Source organism: Salvelinus namaycush, chromosome 38 (genome assembly GCF_016432855.1).
Source record: "Salvelinus namaycush isolate Seneca chromosome 38, SaNama_1.0, whole genome shotgun sequence".
Lineage (NCBI taxonomy): Eukaryota > Metazoa > Chordata > Actinopteri > Salmoniformes > Salmonidae > Salvelinus > Salvelinus namaycush.
This window is the reverse complement of record NC_052344.1, coordinates 10,838,953-10,856,475: the sequence shown is the minus strand read 5'-3', so window position 1 is coordinate 10,856,475 and position 17,523 is coordinate 10,838,953. Positions and strand designations below refer to the sequence as shown.

The 17,523-nt window shown below is 45.3% G+C and overlaps 1 protein-coding gene across 1 annotated transcript in view; it reads right to left on the bottom strand.

Annotated features, from left to right (window-relative positions):
- The window catches only part of LOC120031823 (cadherin-like and PC-esterase domain-containing protein 1), a 35,509-nt gene that overhangs the window by 9,305 nt on the left and 8,681 nt on the right, over positions 1–17,523 (bottom strand). Inside the window, exons 2-3 of the mRNA XM_038977643.1 lie at positions 8,341–8,518; positions 511–608 (exon numbers count right to left, since the gene is read on the bottom strand). Coding sequence (XP_038833571.1) covers positions 511–608; positions 8,341–8,518 — 276 coding nt within the window. The remainder of the gene's footprint in view (positions 1–510; positions 609–8,340; positions 8,519–17,523) is intronic.

Sequence of the window (17,523 nt, the reverse complement as noted above, 5' to 3'; positions counted from 1 at the left end):
GTACTAGCAACAAACAGACCTGGGACCAGGCTAAGGATGGTCCTATGCGGTCTGATGTTATGGGATGTTAGTGTTATAGGAGGGTGTGTAAAGGAGAGAGGGAGAAGGGAATGTGATGTTTGTTGTTGGAGTTTACTGTGTGTTTTCCTGTCGTGTTTGAACTGAGATCCACCATCTCAGGACAGAGACATTTTCACTGAATTCTTTCTTGGAAGCCGGCTTCCAAAAATATTAGTCCCGGCTTCCAAAGATATTTTCTAGAAGAATCTCTGGGTGGATCTGATAACACATGGATATTAGAAAGAAACTGTGGGTCGTTAGGGGATCAGGCTTCACTGCTGGGGTTTGAGGAGACAGTGTTACACCAATATGAAAACTACACAACCATCAAACCCATGTCGGTCAACATTCTGACATGGGGTAACATTCCCACATAGGTCACCAACGTTCCCATATGAGACGACCTTCCAGTTGAGCATTCCCGTACAGTGTGTGTGTAGCTGGTCTCACCCTCTGATGGGGCTGCAGATGGGAGAAGGACACTCTCCTCAGACAACTCTTCTCCGAACCGCTCAGACACACCAACACACTCCACTCCACACTGCCACCTGGGAGTGAGGGAGAGGGGGAAAGCAGAGGGAACGAATAACAGATCAGTAAGCATCTTGTACAAATAAATGAAGCTTTGAAACCATACCAAATACAGTGCTCCAACTGTGTGAGGTAGAGAGAGAGAGAGAGAGAGAGAGAGACAGAGAGACAGAGAGACAGAGAGGCAGAGAGAAACGGAAATAACAGAAATCGAGAGAGAGAGAGAAACATCTGGTAGCGATTGTACAGCCAGTATTTGGAGAGGAGAGGAAACGTGGTGGTGCTTTTGGCCAGAACCATGGCTGTTTTGGTCTCAGTGTTCTGAAGCATTGAGAATGGGAGGAAGTGACTTAACAGCTATTATGGCAGCCTAGAGATGAATGGATAGCAAGAACTTAACCTTTGTGTGTGTGTGTGTGTGTGTGTGTGTGTGTGTGTGTGTGTGTGTGTGTGTGTGTGTGTGTGTGTGTGTGTGTGTGTGTGTGTGTGTGTGTGTGTGTGTGTGTGTGTGTGTGTGTGTGTGTGTGTGTGTGTGTGTGTGTATATATATAGACATATACACACACCTACCTCTGTGTCTGTATACAGAGAGAGATTAAGTGTGTGTAGTGTTCTTTGTAACCTATAATCATTGCTTTCAAGTCCTGCAACAGCTCCCATATGTTTGAGTTGACCCTGATACTGCCAACACACACACACACACACACACACACACACACACCACACACACACCACACACACCACACACACCACACACACACACCACACACACACACACCACACACACACAAAACCTGGAATTTAGTGATTTTAGGGGCAAGACCATTTGGCCTTCAAGAGGTGCTCAATCTGCCAGGGCACCAAGGCCATCTGCTTGGGCACAAAGGCCATCTGCTAGGGCACCAAGGCCATCTGCTAGGGCACCAATGCCATCTGCTAGGGCACCAAGGCCATTAACCAAAATAGCCAATGACATTTATTTAAAAAAGTGTATACTTAGCCTAGGCTATTGCCTGTCATGTCCAGATTGATGCTGACATGAGGGAGGCACCTGAAAATGTAACCATACTGTAAATGAGACTTAATTATATATTGATATATATGAGTGGAGGCTCCTCAGAGGATGATGGGGAGGACCAACCTCCTCAGTGACATTTCATAAAAATAAAAATAGTGAAACATTAAAAGAGTCATCATTTGCAGGTAAAACTATACTAAATATATTAATATGTCACCAAATAATTGATTAAAATACACTGTTTTGCAATGAAGGTGTACAAGTAACTTCAACAGCAATGTCTGGGGTAGCACCATGGTGTAGCCGGGAAGACAGCTAGCTTCCATCCTCCTCTGGCTACATTGACTTCAATACAAAACCTAGGAGGCTCGTAAGCCTCACCCCCTTCCATAGACATACATGGTAATTATGACCACTTCCGGAGGACGTCCTCCAACCAATCTAAGCTTTTGCAGTATGAACTGACATGTTGTCCATTCAATCATAGGATTAGGATCAGAGAATGAACATAGTGTGTTGTATTGGGATTGTGCCACAGAGCATTATGGGGGTTCTATGTGTTAAGAAGTTTGCTGACATTGTTGGATAGAGATTAAGAGTGAAGAGTGATAGTTGAGCATTTTTTTTATATTATTCAATTCAAATTAGTTTTTTCAAATTACAGGAGACGGAGGAGGTATATTATTTAAAATATTCTTGGTTTTAGAACTTTATTTTTGTGTCCAGTTAGTGCAATTTATTTAAATTTGCCTTGTTAACTTTAGTAGCAAGTAGCAGTAGCTAGCTAGCTAGCAGCATGAGCGTGCAGTTTTCTCTGCCAGAATGAATAACGCTACCGAAAATGTTGTGGACTTTTTGTTGAAGAACCCCTTTCATTCTCTATGGTACACGGAAAAGGTGAGACTTAAAACCGAGGGTGGACCTCTGATCAGTTTCATGGCGAAGGATGAAAAGGTGAGGGTGTTCAATATCAATTGGTATCAAAAGTATAGCTGGTTAACAGGGAGCCTTTCATCAAGCCACCTGCTGGCCCTGCCTGTATTGCTGGCCCTGCCTGTATTGCTGGCCCTGCCTGTATTGCTGGCCCTGCCTGTATTGCTGGCCCTGCCTGTATTGCTGGCCCTGCCTGTATTGCTGGCCCTGCCTGTATTGCTGGCCCTGCCTGTATTGCTGGCCTTGCCTGATTTTTGGAAAGTCTGAGCCTTGGTCGAAACAGTGACCTGAAGAACATCGATCGTTCAGCTAAACAGCAAAACATAAGCAGGTAGCATATAAATGCCCATATCAGACTCAAGTTTCTGGGAAAAAGCTGCATCGATGTAATGGACATATTCATACTGTGCAACACAACGGGAAAGTAAGAAGAAACAGGGATGTATCACTGCAATTTTGGGCATGCAAGAATGAGCTTTTAGGGGACACGACGAGAGGGAAAGTTCCATTAACAAGGGCAACTACAAGGAGCTTGCAGAGGTAATACCACGTTATGATGTGTTACTTACTGAACATATGGAACTTTCTACTGTCTTTGCTTGGTTGTCGAAATCAATTCAGAATGATTTGATAGCTTCCATCGCATCATCCATTAAAAGTGAGATTAAAAGAGAGGTGGATGCAGTGCTGTTTTTTGCATGGCAAATGGACGAAACCACAGACATCAGCTGTCTTTCACAGTTGTTAGTTACCGTCAGGTATGTGAATGATCAGGGCTTTATTCAGGAACGTATCTTGGGCTACTTTGATCTGTCAAGTTGGCGAGATGCGCAGTCTGTGTTTGACTTTGTGAATTCTTTGATGTCTGAGTTCATGGAGAAACTTGATATCCAAACCTATGAAGGTGCTGCTGTAATGGCTTCTGACTTAAACGGCCTACAGGCAAACCGGCTCAATTTAATTCAGAGTCAGAGCACCAATTTCATTCCCAATGTTAAGGCTGGATGTGCATGCTTGCCAAAAAACGCACCAACATGTTGGAATTTCACTTCTAGAATTGTAAAAAGCTATGCGCAACTGAAGGACACATTCACCCATATCACAGAGCACCCTACCATGGATGATGATACTGTGTCATGTGCAGATGGGTTCAAGGCAAAGCTGGAAGATGTTGATTTTATTTTTTTACTTCTAACTTTTGAGGAGATATTTGCTCTCACAGATGTTGTGTTTGACATAGTGCAGCAGCAAGCCATGGATGTAGCCTACTGTAAGAGAATAATAGAGAATCTGTCAAGAAGAATGGAGGAGCACAAGTCTGATGTAGCATTCCGTGCCATATATGAGAAGGCAGCAAGCATGACAGGGGATCCAGAGATCATGCACAGGAGGAAGCGTCGGCAGGACACTCAGGATGTAAGGCACACCTACAAGTCACTGTATGACTCAATTCATGATCACATCAAGTCTCAGATAGGACAGAGGTACAAAAGCCTGGACATCATGTGATTCCTGGAGTTGTTAGATGGTAGTACATTTGATTCATTCAAGAGAAAATTTGGTGCTGCCATAGAGTTACATTAGAAGTGCCCATCCAAGAAGGCTCAAGGTCATTGGCCACAGATAAAATGACGTAAAATCACGATATATGTACCGTAGCTCTGATTGGATTGAGCATGTCACCATCATACTTTCAAAATCTTAGCTAGCAGTCAATATCATGAAGCAAGTTGACAACCTACTGGCAAATCCTTTTCAATCCTTGTCAAATGAAGAGAAATAATGAAGAGAAATTATATATAAAACGGATCGGTGATCATCGGCTATTGGACATAAACATTACACAACAAGTTGGAAATCGCAAATTCAACAATGAGTGGTTTGGAAGGAATCAGTGGCTAACTGCAGGCATTTCAAAGCAATCACTAGCCTGATATTCACTGGAATGGGTGCATGGTCCAAGTCTGGGTTTAAGGGTCTCTTTTTCAAGCTTAAAAGGATAAACATTCAACATTGGCCATGCTGTCAATCTAGCATGATTTCTGCCGCGCTCAAAACAACTGGAAACTTGGAACTGAGAAATCTTAGACTTCAAGACACAAGACAAAAAAACTAGCTCCGAGTGGGAAAATGTCTTTTGAATGGTCATCAAACTCCGAATTCTAAGTCAGAAACTCGGGCCTCTTTCTAGAGCTCTGACCTGAAGATCACTCACGTCATGATTCAACCTTGTTTTTTTCCGAGTTCCCAGTTGTCTTGAAAGCACCATAAATCCAGAGAATGCCACACTTTGATGATAAAAATGTGTCACAAAGGACCGCCGTGCCATCTTCCTGTTCAAGTGAGCACAGCACAACAACGTGAGTCCAAAATTATTTCTTGTATGCTGCTGCATGAATGATGTAATATGCCAGGGACATATACATAATGTAGCTAAGAAAGTAATACTAAGTGTATGTTGTGTAATAAGCTGTTAGTAGCCCATATGCCTAACTCTAATAATTTGCTCCTTTTTCCCCTCATAACTTAGTCTACTGTTCTGACTTGCTGGTGCACATTTAGCCTATAGCCTGTTTTAGAAAAATGTCATCATCAAATATTGTAAAAGCTTTCATTGTCTGCTTATATGCCCCCTTTATTTATCCTACGGTTCTGACTTGGTGAACAGGGAGAATACTGTAAGAACGGCCCATGTTCTGAATTCTGTCGCTGTACATTTCTAAAGTGCTGAACAAATAGTTATATTAACTACATCCGTCCTAGCTCGCTTATTAATGTCTTAATCGAATTTACGGATTGCCTCGTCGTCCCCTTATACCATAGTTTGTGCATCTCAATTATCAGTAGAAACCACATTTTTTTAAGCAAGTTAGCCATATCAGCTAGGTTTTTTTTAAAGGCAGTAAATGAGGCTGATTGAACTGTTTTGTTGGCAGACACGGCTCCGCTGAAAGCCAAGTGTAGCAGTGGTAAGGTGTTGGGACTGCTGTTGGGACTCTGCTGTTTGGACAGCTTTATGTAGGCCCTAACAGTTTGTGGTCACCATTTGACACCGTTATAGTGCAATTAATGTATTGTTTAGTGTTGTGTTGTGGCTTTGCTGGCATGCATCGAAAACATTTTGGGGGGAGTTTGCCCCACCAAGATGTACATGCTAAAATCGCCATTGCCAATATAATGTCAACTTTTGGACTATGGGGGATAGTAGATTGACATAGGGTAGTGTTTTTGCTGTTCCTTAGGCCTACTCATATTGTTGGCTGACGAAAAGTAACATCTTCAATATGCGCCTCGGAATTTGATAAGAAAGACGCGCTGTTGCATCCGCAAAGTGTCTGTCTTCACTTGTAGCCTACTTTGGAGCTGTGATGCCTGTGAGAAGGACCCTTTCACGGGCATTGACTAATAAGAATTGAGATATCTGAGAGAGTCATGTGAGTGAGAGGTGCTTCGGAGTAGGCTACGGCGATTGGCAGCCGGGAGAAGGGAATTCTAATTATTATATTCAGCCTAAGGGCACAACGGCCACTTTGGCCACAAGGGATACATTTTCTCCCTAACAAGGGGGCATCGACAGCCATGGCCGCCGATGCCATCAGGGAATTCAAGCCCTGACACACAAGCACGCACAGTCTGCTGGGAGACTGAAAAGGCCCTCAGAGAAAACAACAACAGTAACAGTAAAAGCCAATCTCTGTCTCTCTGTTTGGGTTGGTTTGAGTAAACAGGAAATGATTGGCTCCCTCTAATCTGATGCATTCGACCCAATAACAGACTAATACAATTAGGGCTCATCAAATTAAAGATCTGGACTCGTTCTTCCAGGAACCCTACCCTTTCATTCCAGTACGCTCCAGTTTTTAAGCCCTGATGTAGATCGGACAAATCCATTATATGGGAGACAGGGCTGGAACTTTCTGTCACACACGTAGCCTACCGTGGCAATGACACAGGCAGTGTCCCAATATTGTTAAATTGCCCCATTCCTTGTCTCCTTTATAAGCAAAGGGAAAGCAATATCCCAATACTCTTAAACATTCCCCATTCCTTGTCTCCTTTATAAGCAAAGGCCACCCCTGCTAATGACACAGGCATATCCCAATACTCTTAAACATTCCCCATTCCTTGTCTCCTCTTTCCATCATAAATACGCACACGTGCAAGGACTGAATATGACGCTTTTATAGGACACTTTTAGGACACAGTCCTAAAGACATTTACCAGGCCCATGCTATTCAGTTTCTGGGCTGGTAAAGTCATTAAGGGTGTTGCTGTTTACCTAACGACCTGCTGGGTTCTTTGATCAGGGTGACCAGAGCCCCAGTGTGGTCTACAGGCTGACCTGTCAATCATCACACTGATGGGGTGAGTGACAGCTGGGCGTTCTGACTCACAGAGCCTGACCCCTGGGACCTGGCGATACTCTCCTCTTGATAGTAAACCACAGGAGACACACACACACACACACACACACACACAGGAACATAACACACATAAATAGAGGCACATGCACACACACCGAAACACAAATGTGTGTGTGTACACACACACACACACACACACACACACACACACACACACACACACACACACACACACACACACACACACACACACACACACACACACACACACACACAGCTAATCCTTGGGACTATCCTTACTAGTAGAGCAGTGATTTATGACCCTGAATGACAAGGGTAGTTTAAACATCTGGTCTCCTATAAGTGTCCCCTCTCTATCGCTCTCCCCCCCTCTGCCTTCCAGCTGAACTATTCACATGGCACTTCTGTGCTGAGCACCAAGGATTTTCCAGTAGCATCCTTCACTGGGTCACTGGAAAACCATTCTCCTTTTCCTACTACATACACACTCACACAGAGGGAGAGATTACAGAGAAAGTAATGAAATAAGGCAAGAAGGAAATTTGGCCTTATTCCTCACAGTCTTTTTCTGCAATAAATCAACCTTATTTTGGCTGACTGGGATGGGTGTGTATAGTCGAAGGCGGTGTCGGCAGAAGGGAGGATAGTGAGCCCTACAAACAGCTCCACCCTCCAGGACAGTAAACCCAGCAGGGGGTGCAGACCAGGCCCTACAGACCAGGCTTTATAGCTGTTAACCCTTTAACCTCTTCCCACCCACCTGCCTGGCCAGAGCAGCAGGCCTTTCTCACACACACACCTCTGTTAACCCTTCTCTAATGCCTGTCTGTACGTCATCAGTGACTGGAATACGGCCATGCGCGTGTGTGTGTGTATGCGCGCAAGTCACTTGCCTGGGGACAAATAGCTAGTGAATGAAACCATTGTGTGTATACTTCCTTTCTCCTCACTTGACGAGGTGAAGCACATGTACATGGAATAAGTGAATAATTGTTTGTGTATGTGTGCAGGCACAGACTGTACCATACAGCATTCTTATGTTATTTATCTATTTATCTATCAGCTTCTACCTCTCTGGGACCCTTTCCACCCATTCCTTGCCTCTCATCCCTCTCCACGATCCCTCCCTCGCTCTCTGCTTCTCTCCGCCCATCCTTCCTCCCCCACTCCCTCCGTCTTAACTGTAAAACCTGCTCACCTCTCTTTATCTTACCCTGATCTCCCCATCCTGCATCTCTCTTTATCCTTCTTCCCCTCTTTCCTCCCTCTCCTCCCTATTTTCTTCCACCTTCTCTCTCACCACTCTCGCTCACTGCTGTCTTTTCTCAGTGTTAGCTGATGCTGTTGAAAAACCTTTCCCTTCACCCTCCATCTCTCTGTCCTTCTCTCCATCCCTCCCTCCCTCCATCTCACCGCTGTTGTGTCTCAGGGCGGTGTTGGTCTCGGCGTATCGGGACAGGCTGACCTCGTAGCCTCGCTGCTCCAGGATCCGCTGGAACAGTTGGACCTCCGTATCCGCGGCTACGTGCTGACCCGTCAACACCACGGCTTGTGTGACCCACCCAGCCTGGTTCTGATTGGACCCCTTGACCTGAGGAAGAGGAGGGAAAGATGAATGTCAACCTCAACACATAGAGAGGTCACTCCAACCACCAACAACATTGCTGTATATTTATAAGCAATACAAACAAAGACCGTACAGACAGTCCATGAAGCCAAGACTGATCATTTCCTGGCAATTCATATGGAACTTTTTCTAATTTCAATCCTATTTGTATTACCGGCACTTAAACAATGCCACCATAAACGATTGAAACGGGCATCAAAACAGTGAACAGAACAGCCCTAGAGCACTAGGGAGTAGAGCCTGAGCCAAACAAGCTTAAACCCTTAGCGAGCGAGAGAGAAACCAGTTGTGAAGGGTTAGGCTGACAGAGACACATGAAAGCTCTGTAGCTGCTCAGCTCGCTCTGTTTACACAACTCTGGGCTGGATACGCTGGATAAGGATAGCAGCAGGATCAAACTGTCATGGCTGGGGCAGGGGTGAAGGTAGGGAGGGGAGATGGAGGGTAGGAGAGAGGGAGAAAAAGTTAATCTCCTTTGGTAAGGAGAGGGAGGGCAGTTTTCACTATATCATTTCTGAAGTAGAAGGACTTTTCTTTCAGAACTGTTCATCCCTCCCTCTCCGTTGCCTGCTCATTCATTTGTATCTCTATCAAGTCTCTTCCTCTCTCTTATCCCTTGCTCCTTTTCATTTGATCTCTCTCTCTCCAGTCTTTCTATCTCTCTTGCTCTCTAGTTGTCCCCCCCGCTCTCTCTCTCTTCTCCCTTTAAATCACTCGCTCCAGTCTTTCTCTCTCCATACCATTCCTGTCCAGTCTCTCTATTTTCTCTCTTTCGTTCCTCTCGTTCTTCCGAGGCCTGTGGTGGCGTGGCCTGTAAACGTTTCCATCTGGGAGCTGCAGGACACATCAGAGGGAATGTCACAAGACCCCCATAACTACAACCAGTCTCTCTCTCTCTCCCCTCCCATCCCCCTCCAACCAGCTCCGCAGAATCCTTTCCACCCTCCAATACACCCACACCCACTCTCTCCACCCTCCAATACATACACACCCACAGTGCCCTCCTCTCTCCACCCTCCAATCAACATACACCCACACCCCCTCCTCTCTCCACCCTCCAATACACACGCTCCCTCCTCCATCCTCTCTTCCCCCAGATACTAATCTCAAACATGCAATTATTCCACAGTGCTCATCCTGCTGCCTCCCTGCCTGCCAATCCACCATGGCCCAGTTCAGACACAAACATTATTATTTCATTAGGAGATTCCCCAAATTGTTAGCCTAGGCCTAGAACTAGACCTCTTTCTGTCCTCTTCAATTTTTCTTCCTCTCCCTCGCTCCCTTTCTCCCTGAGTAATAACAAATACACTCCATCACCCCTCTCCTCTCTTCTTCCTCCAGCAAGGAAGGAGCGAGTTTACAGTTGGCCCATAACACAGAGTGAAATATTAGAATAATATTACCTTGATAAGCGGGGAATCGAATCAAGGTGTTTATACAACAGAGGCAATCCTCTGAGCAGCGCACCTTCAATATAATCTGCAGCCGAGAGGGACTCATATTAAATACACTCATAAACAGTTTATTTGGCAGAGTGAGAACCACTGCTGGGGAAATTATGTTTGTATTGATTATACTGTTTTGGTATACACAGCACACAGCCATGAGCTCAGGTTTACCGAGGAAATTGCTTCCACTTTTTCATTTGGTAACTGATTTGATGAGCAAAGAAGTTTTTAATCAATACTGCATAATGCCTCTTTGCACGTACTGAAATAGTATTGTGAATACAGACGATTGATGATTTATTAAAAGTTGAGTTTTCCAATGGTGAACAAACTATTTACTAATGGTTTCTAATGAGTTAACAAGCAGCCCTTAAAATGAAGTGTTCTCCATGTTTTCTAAAATGACCTAATCTGCCAGTGCTGACATCACCAACGAGAAAAAAACCTGACCCCGCCCCTCATCCCCATAACAACCCTGTGACAGACAGTGGAGCACCTCTAGCAGACAGAGGGGCAGTATGATTGAGTGTACAGTAGTTAGTATGTGTTGAATCCCAGTATCCCAGATTTAGTCATATATTAATAGACCTACTATCTTTAACAGTCCTGGCTGACTGGGCCCGACCTATGATCCTTCCCAACAGGTCACGCTCTCTGGTCCTTCTAGTGGTTAGAGCGTTGGGCCAGTAACCGAAAGGTAAAAATCTGTCGTTCTGCCCCTTAGCAAGGCAGTTAACCCACTGTTCCCCGGGCACCGAAGATGTGGATGTCAAAATTAGGCAGCCCTCCGCACCTTTCTGATTCAGAGGGGTTGGGTTAAATGCTGAAGACACATTTCAGTTGAAGGCATTCAGTTGTACAACTGACTAGGTATTGTCACGTCCGTCGTATGAATCGGACCAAGGCGCAGCGTTGTATGCGTACATTCTATATTTATTAGAAGAATGAACACTGAACAAACTAACAAAACAACAAAACAAACCGTGAAGCTAATATGAATAGTGCAGACAGGCAACTAAACATAGAACAAGAACCCACAAACACAAAAGGGAAAATGGCTACCTAAATATGATCCCCAATCAGAGACAACGATAAACAGCTGCCTCTGATTGGGAACCATATCAGGCCACCATAGACATACAAATTATCCAGACCTACAAAACCCCTAGACATACAAAAACCCTAGATAATACAAAAACTAGCATACCCACCCTTGTCACACCCTGACCTAACCAAAATATAAAGAAAACAGAGATATCTAAGGTCAGAGCGTGATAGGTATCCCCCTTTCCTTTTCCCTTCCACCCCATGGCAACCACCAGGCCATAGCCGCGGGAAGTAGGGGAGCTGAGGGTGCTGCAGAACCCCCTGAAAAATCTGAATGAAAACATTTGGCACCAAAACGTACAGCAACCCCTCCCTCAAACTACTTCCAGTGGCTATGCCCCTGGCAACCGCTCTGATGCTAGCAGACATATGGTTATGGTGAACATCGTCACCTTAACCCCTCGCTCCAGTCCAGATGATGAAGACCCATACACACAGTACGTGAACACACTACCAAACCAATTGTGACGCTAAACTTGACCCCAGACCACAAGACTTCAACATCGTCCACATCCTCCCCCAAATGCATTACTCAATAGAGTTTATTGGCTTGAATATGACGTACAGCCAGGTTATGCCCCACATTCTCTGCCACCACTGCTGAAATATGAACGCAACAGAGTGATGTGATGTCACAGCAGTTTTTTTGGATGGTCACATGGGAACTGGGTGGTGCTCTGCTCTGGGTTGGTTTCCAGACATTTTAACCCCAGCCTTCCACGACAATAGTAACTACACTGAAACTGTTAGTAAATATGGGGAAAGACAGCTTTCAATGGACTGAGAGTACTACAATAGTTATGAGTGATTCACATGATCTCAGCAGCCCATACAAATCAAAGCGTTTCCATACGACCGTGAAAAGTCAACCCACATAAATCTCCCCTGGGTTCACTTCACATACCACATCCAGTGTGTGATAGCTAGCCCTCTGAGGTGGGTCTGTTAACCGTGCGCTATAATGACCATGTTTCCCTCCATCCGTGGAGAGACGGAGGAATGCAGAGGGTTAATGGGCCTTGCACTCGTTTAGAAGGAAAATAAATGTGTGAAAGTTTAGCTGTCTGGGGAGAGGGAGGAGAGAGAGGGGGAGAGAGGAAGAGAGGGAGAGATGGGGAATTAGGGGACAGGAGGGCGAGCCAAAAGGAGAAAGGCCTGTTTGTGTGAGACTGCAGGGGAGTCTGGAGAGACCGAGGCTGGCTGTATAAGCCCCGGTTCTGGCCCTGTCTGTGTGTTAGTATTCATCTGGGTTTGGAGGGCCTGTTTGGTCATGCACTACCATGCTGCTTCTCTGCTTGGTTACTGGTGAAGGATCTGCCAAATAGGCTTTTCTTCTGTTCTCTACTCCTCTCTTTTATTCTCACAGTCATTCTCTCCCTGCCTCCATTTCTCATCCCTCACTCTTTTCTTCCTCCACTCCCTCTGACCCTCTGTCAAAATATCCATCTGAGCCCTTCATTGCCCCGTCTTTCTGGCTCTCTTTCCCACTCTCTCCTTCCATCCCTAACCTTCTCTCTCGGTGACAGGATGTGGCTTAGTCTTACCACTGGCTCCATGGGTAGAGTTCAGTGTGTCTGAGAGGCCCAGGGTTATAAATACTCCCATCTCAGCCATGCACACAGAGACAGACAGAGAAACAGATATACAGCCCACTGGCAATATATAGACACCCCTTCCATGACTCATATCACCCAGTCACATCCAAGGCGAAACACCCATATGCAGGGGGTCTGCAAAATGCATATCCCCCTATCCCATACAAGTCACATTCAATACATTGAGTAAGACATCTTGTTCTAAGTTGAGAGCAGTCAAAACAAATCAGAAAGTCATCCTTCAATCACAACAAAAGCACATTTTACATAACTAAATAAGTAGTTAAAACATAACCGAAAGCTACATGCATAATGAATCAATGTACCCATTTTAAACATGTATCCATACGCAACTTGAGCATACTTCCTTATCACCACATTACCTTACAAACAATACCGCCTATTCTATACTCACAGTTGAAATACCTAACCGACAAGGCATTAACCTATATCAAATATAAACATCGTCTTACACATTGGCTGGCTACTAAACATCCATTCCAAAGAGTGGTGAAGCATGCAGGGATCATACATTTACAATACAGACCTCGGACAAGAACTATGGGTAAACATTGGAGACAAACTGTACATGCTCTTAAAACTGCCCTACTGTACTGTAAAGTAATACACACATCAGGCAGGTGGGACGAGCTGTCTAAAATCATCTCCAGAATTCCAAGTATTTGTCTCCATCCTTCCTACAGTACAGTAATATGGTGCAGGTGTCTCCATCCTTCCTCAGTACAGTAATATGGTGCAGGTGTCTCCATCCTTCCTCAGTACAGTAATATGGTGCAGGTGTCTCCATCCTTCCTCAGTACAGTAATATGGTGCAGGTGTCTCCATCCTTCCTCAGTACAGTAATATGGTGCAGGTGTCTCCATCCTTCCTCAGTACAGTAATATGGTGCAGGTGTCTTCATCCTTCTCAGTACAGTAATATGGTGCAGGTGTCTTCATCCTTCCTCAGTACAGTAATATGGTGCAGGTGTCTCCATCCTTCCTCGGTACAGTAATATGGTGCAGGTGTCTCCATCCTTCCTCAGTACAGTGATATGGTGCAGGTGTCTCCATCCTTCCTCAGTACAGTAATATGGTGCAGGTGTCTCCATCCTTCCTCAGTACAGTAATATGGTGCAGGTGTCTCCATCCTTCCTCAGTACAGTAATATGGTGCAGGTGTCTCCATCCTTCCTCAGTACAGTAATATGGTGCAGGTGTCTCCATCCTTCTTCAGTACAGTAATATGGTGCAGGTGTCTTCATCCTTCCTCAGTACAGTAATATGATGCAGGTGTCTCCATCCTTCCTCAGTACAGTAATATGGTGCAGGTGTCTTCATCCTTCCTCAGTACAGTAATATGATGCAGGTGTCTCCATCCTTCCTCAGTACAGTAATATGGTGCAGGTGTCTCCATCCTTCCTCAGTACAGTAATATGGTGCAGGTGTCTTCATCCTTCCTCAGTACAGTAATAGGGTGCAGGTGTCTCCATCCTTCCTCAGTACAGTAATATGGTGCAGGTGTCTCCATCCTTCCTCAGTACAGTAATATGGTGCAGGTGTCTCCATCCTTCCTCAGTACAGTAATATGGTGCAGGTGTCTCATCCTTCCTCAGTACAGTAATATGGTGCAGGTGTCTCCATCCTTCCTCAGTACAGTAATATGGTGCAGGTGTCTCCATCCTTCCTCAGTACAGTAATAGGGTGCAGGTGTCTCCATCCTTCCTCAGTACAGTAATATGGTGCAGGTGTCTCCATCCTTCCTCAGTACAGTAATATGGTGCAGGTGTCTCCATCCTTCCTCAGTACAGTAATATGGTGCAGGTGTCTCATCCTTCCTCAGTACAGTAATATGGTGCAGGTGTCTCCATCCTTCCTCAGTACAGTAATATGGTGCAGGTGTCTCCATCCTTCCTCAGTACAGTAATATGGTGCAGGTGTCTCCATCCTTCCTCAGTACAGTAATATGGTGCAGGTGTCTCCATCCTTCCTACAGTACAGTAATATGGTGCAGGTGTCTCCATTCTTCCTCGGTACAGTAATATGGTGCAGGTGTCTTCATCCTTCCTCAGTACAGTAATATGGTGCAGGTGTCTCCATCCTTCCTCAGTACAGTAATATGGTGCAGGTGTCTCCATCCTTCCTCAGTACAGTAATATGGTGCAGGTGTCTTCATCCTTCCTCAGTACAGTAATATGGTGCAGGTGTCTCCATCCTTCCTCAGTACAGTAATATGGTGCAGGTGTCTCCATCCTTCCTCAGTACAGTAATATGGTGCAGGTGTCTTCATCCTTCCTCAGTACAGTAATATGGTGCAGGTGTCTCCATCCTTCCTCAGTACAGTAATATGGTGCAGGTGTCTCCATCCTTCCTCAGTACAGTAATATGGTGCAGGTGTCTTCATCCTTCCTCAGTACAGTAATATGGTGCAGGTGTCTCCATCCTTCCTCAGTACAGTAATATGGTGCAGGTGTCTTCATCCTTCCTCAGTACAGTAATATGGTGCAGGTGTCTCCATCCTTCCTCAGTACAGTAATATGGTGCAGGTGTCTCCATCCTTCCTCAGTACAGTAATATGGTGCAGGTGTCTCCATCCTTCCTCAGTACAGTAATATGGTGCAGGTGTCTTCATCCTTCCTCAGTACAGTAATATGGTGCAGGTGTCTCCATCCTTCCTCAGTACAGTAATATGGTGCAGGTGTCTCCATCCTTCCTCAGTACAGTAATATGGTGCAGGTGTCTTCATCCTTCCTCAGTACAGTAATATGGTGCAGGTGTCTCCATCCTTCCTCAGTACAGTAATATGGTGCAGGTGTCTCCATCCTTCTTCAGTACAGTAATATGGTGCAGGTGTCTCCATCCTTCCTCAGTACAGTAATATGGTGCAGGTGTCTCCATCCTTCCTCAGTACAGTAATATGGTGCAGGTGTCTCCATCCTTCCTCAGTACAGTAATATGGTGCAGGTGTCTCCATCCTTCCTCAGTACAGTAATATGGTGCAGGTGTCTCCATCCTTCCTCAGTACAGTAATATGGTGCAGGTGTCTCCATCCTTCCTCAGTACAGTAATATGATGCAGGTGTCTCCATCCTTCCTCAGTACAGTAATATGGTGCAGGTGTCTCCATCCTTCCTCAGTACAGTAATATGGTGCAGGTGTCTCCATCCTTCCTCAGTACAGTAATATGGTGCAGGTGTCTCCATCCTTCCTCAGTACAGTAATATGGTGCAGGTGTCTCCATCCTTCCTCAGTACAGTAATATGGTGCAGGTGTCTCCATCCTTCCTCAGTACAGTAATATGGTGCAGGTGTCTCCATCCTTCTTCAGTACAGTAATATGGTGCAGGTGTCTCCATCCTTCCTCAGTACAGTAATATGGTGCAGGTGTCTCATTCTTCTTCAGTACAGTAATATGGTGCAGGTGTCTCCATCCTTCCTCAGTACAGTAATATGGTGCAGGTGTCTCCATCCTTCCTCAGTACAGTAATATGGTGCAGGTGTCTTCATCCTTCCTCAGTACAGTAATATGATGCAGGTGTCTCCATCCTTCCTCAGTACAGTAATATGGTGCAGGTGTCTCATTCTTCTTCAGTACAGTAATATGGTGCAGGTGTCTCCATCCTTCCTCAGTACAGTAATATGGTGCAGGTGTCTCCATCCTTCCTCAGTACAGTAATATGGTGCAGGTGTCTCCATCCTTCCTCAGTACAGTAATATGGTGCAGGTGTCTCCATCCTTCCTACAGTACAGTAATATGGTGCAGGTGTCTCCATTCTTCCTCGGTACAGTAATATGGTGCAGGTGTCTCCATCCTTCCTCAGTACAGTAATATGGTGCAGGTGTCTCCATCCTTCCTCAGTACAGTAATATGGTGCAGGTGTCTCCATCCTTCCTCAGTACAGTAATATGGTGCAGGTGTCTCCATCCTTCCTCAGTACAGTAATATGGTGCAGGTGTCTCCATCCTTCCTCAGTACAGTAATATGATGCAGGTGTCTCCATCCTTCCTCAGTACAGTAATATGGTGCAGGTGTCTCCATCCTTCCTCAGTACAGTAATATGGTGCAGGTGTCTCCATCCTTCCTCAGTACAGTAATATGGTGCAGGTGTCTCCATCCTTCCTCAGTACAGTAATATGGTGCAGGTGTCTCCATCCTTCCTCAGTACAGTAATATGGTGCAGGTGTCTCCATCCTTCCTCAGTACAGTAATATGGTGCAGGTGTCTCCATCCTTCTTCAGTACAGTAATATGGTGCAGGTGTCTCCATCCTTCCTCAGTACAGTAATATGGTGCAGGTGTCTCATTCTTCTTCAGTACAGTAATATGGTGCAGGTGTCTCCATCCTTCCTCAGTACAGTAATATGGTGCAGGTGTCTCCATCCTTCCTCAGTACAGTAATATGGTGCAGGTGTCTTCATCCTTCCTCAGTACAGTAATATGATGCAGGTGTCTCCATCCTTCCTCAGTACAGTAATATGGTGCAGGTGTCTCATTCTTCTTCAGTACAGTAATATGGTGCAGGTGTCTCCATCCTTCCTCAGTACAGTAATATGGTGCAGGTGTCTCCATCCTTCCTCAGTACAGTAATATGGTGCAGGTGTCTCCATCCTTCCTCAGTACAGTAATATGGTGCAGGTGTCTCCATCCTTCCTACAGTACAGTAATATGGTGCAGGTGTCTCCATTCTTCCTCGGTACAGTAATATGGTGCAGGTGTCTCCATCCTTCCTCAGTACAGTAATATGGTGCAGGTGTCTTCATCCTTCCTCAGTACAGTAATATGGTGCAGGTGTCTCCATCCTTCCTCAGTACAGTAATATG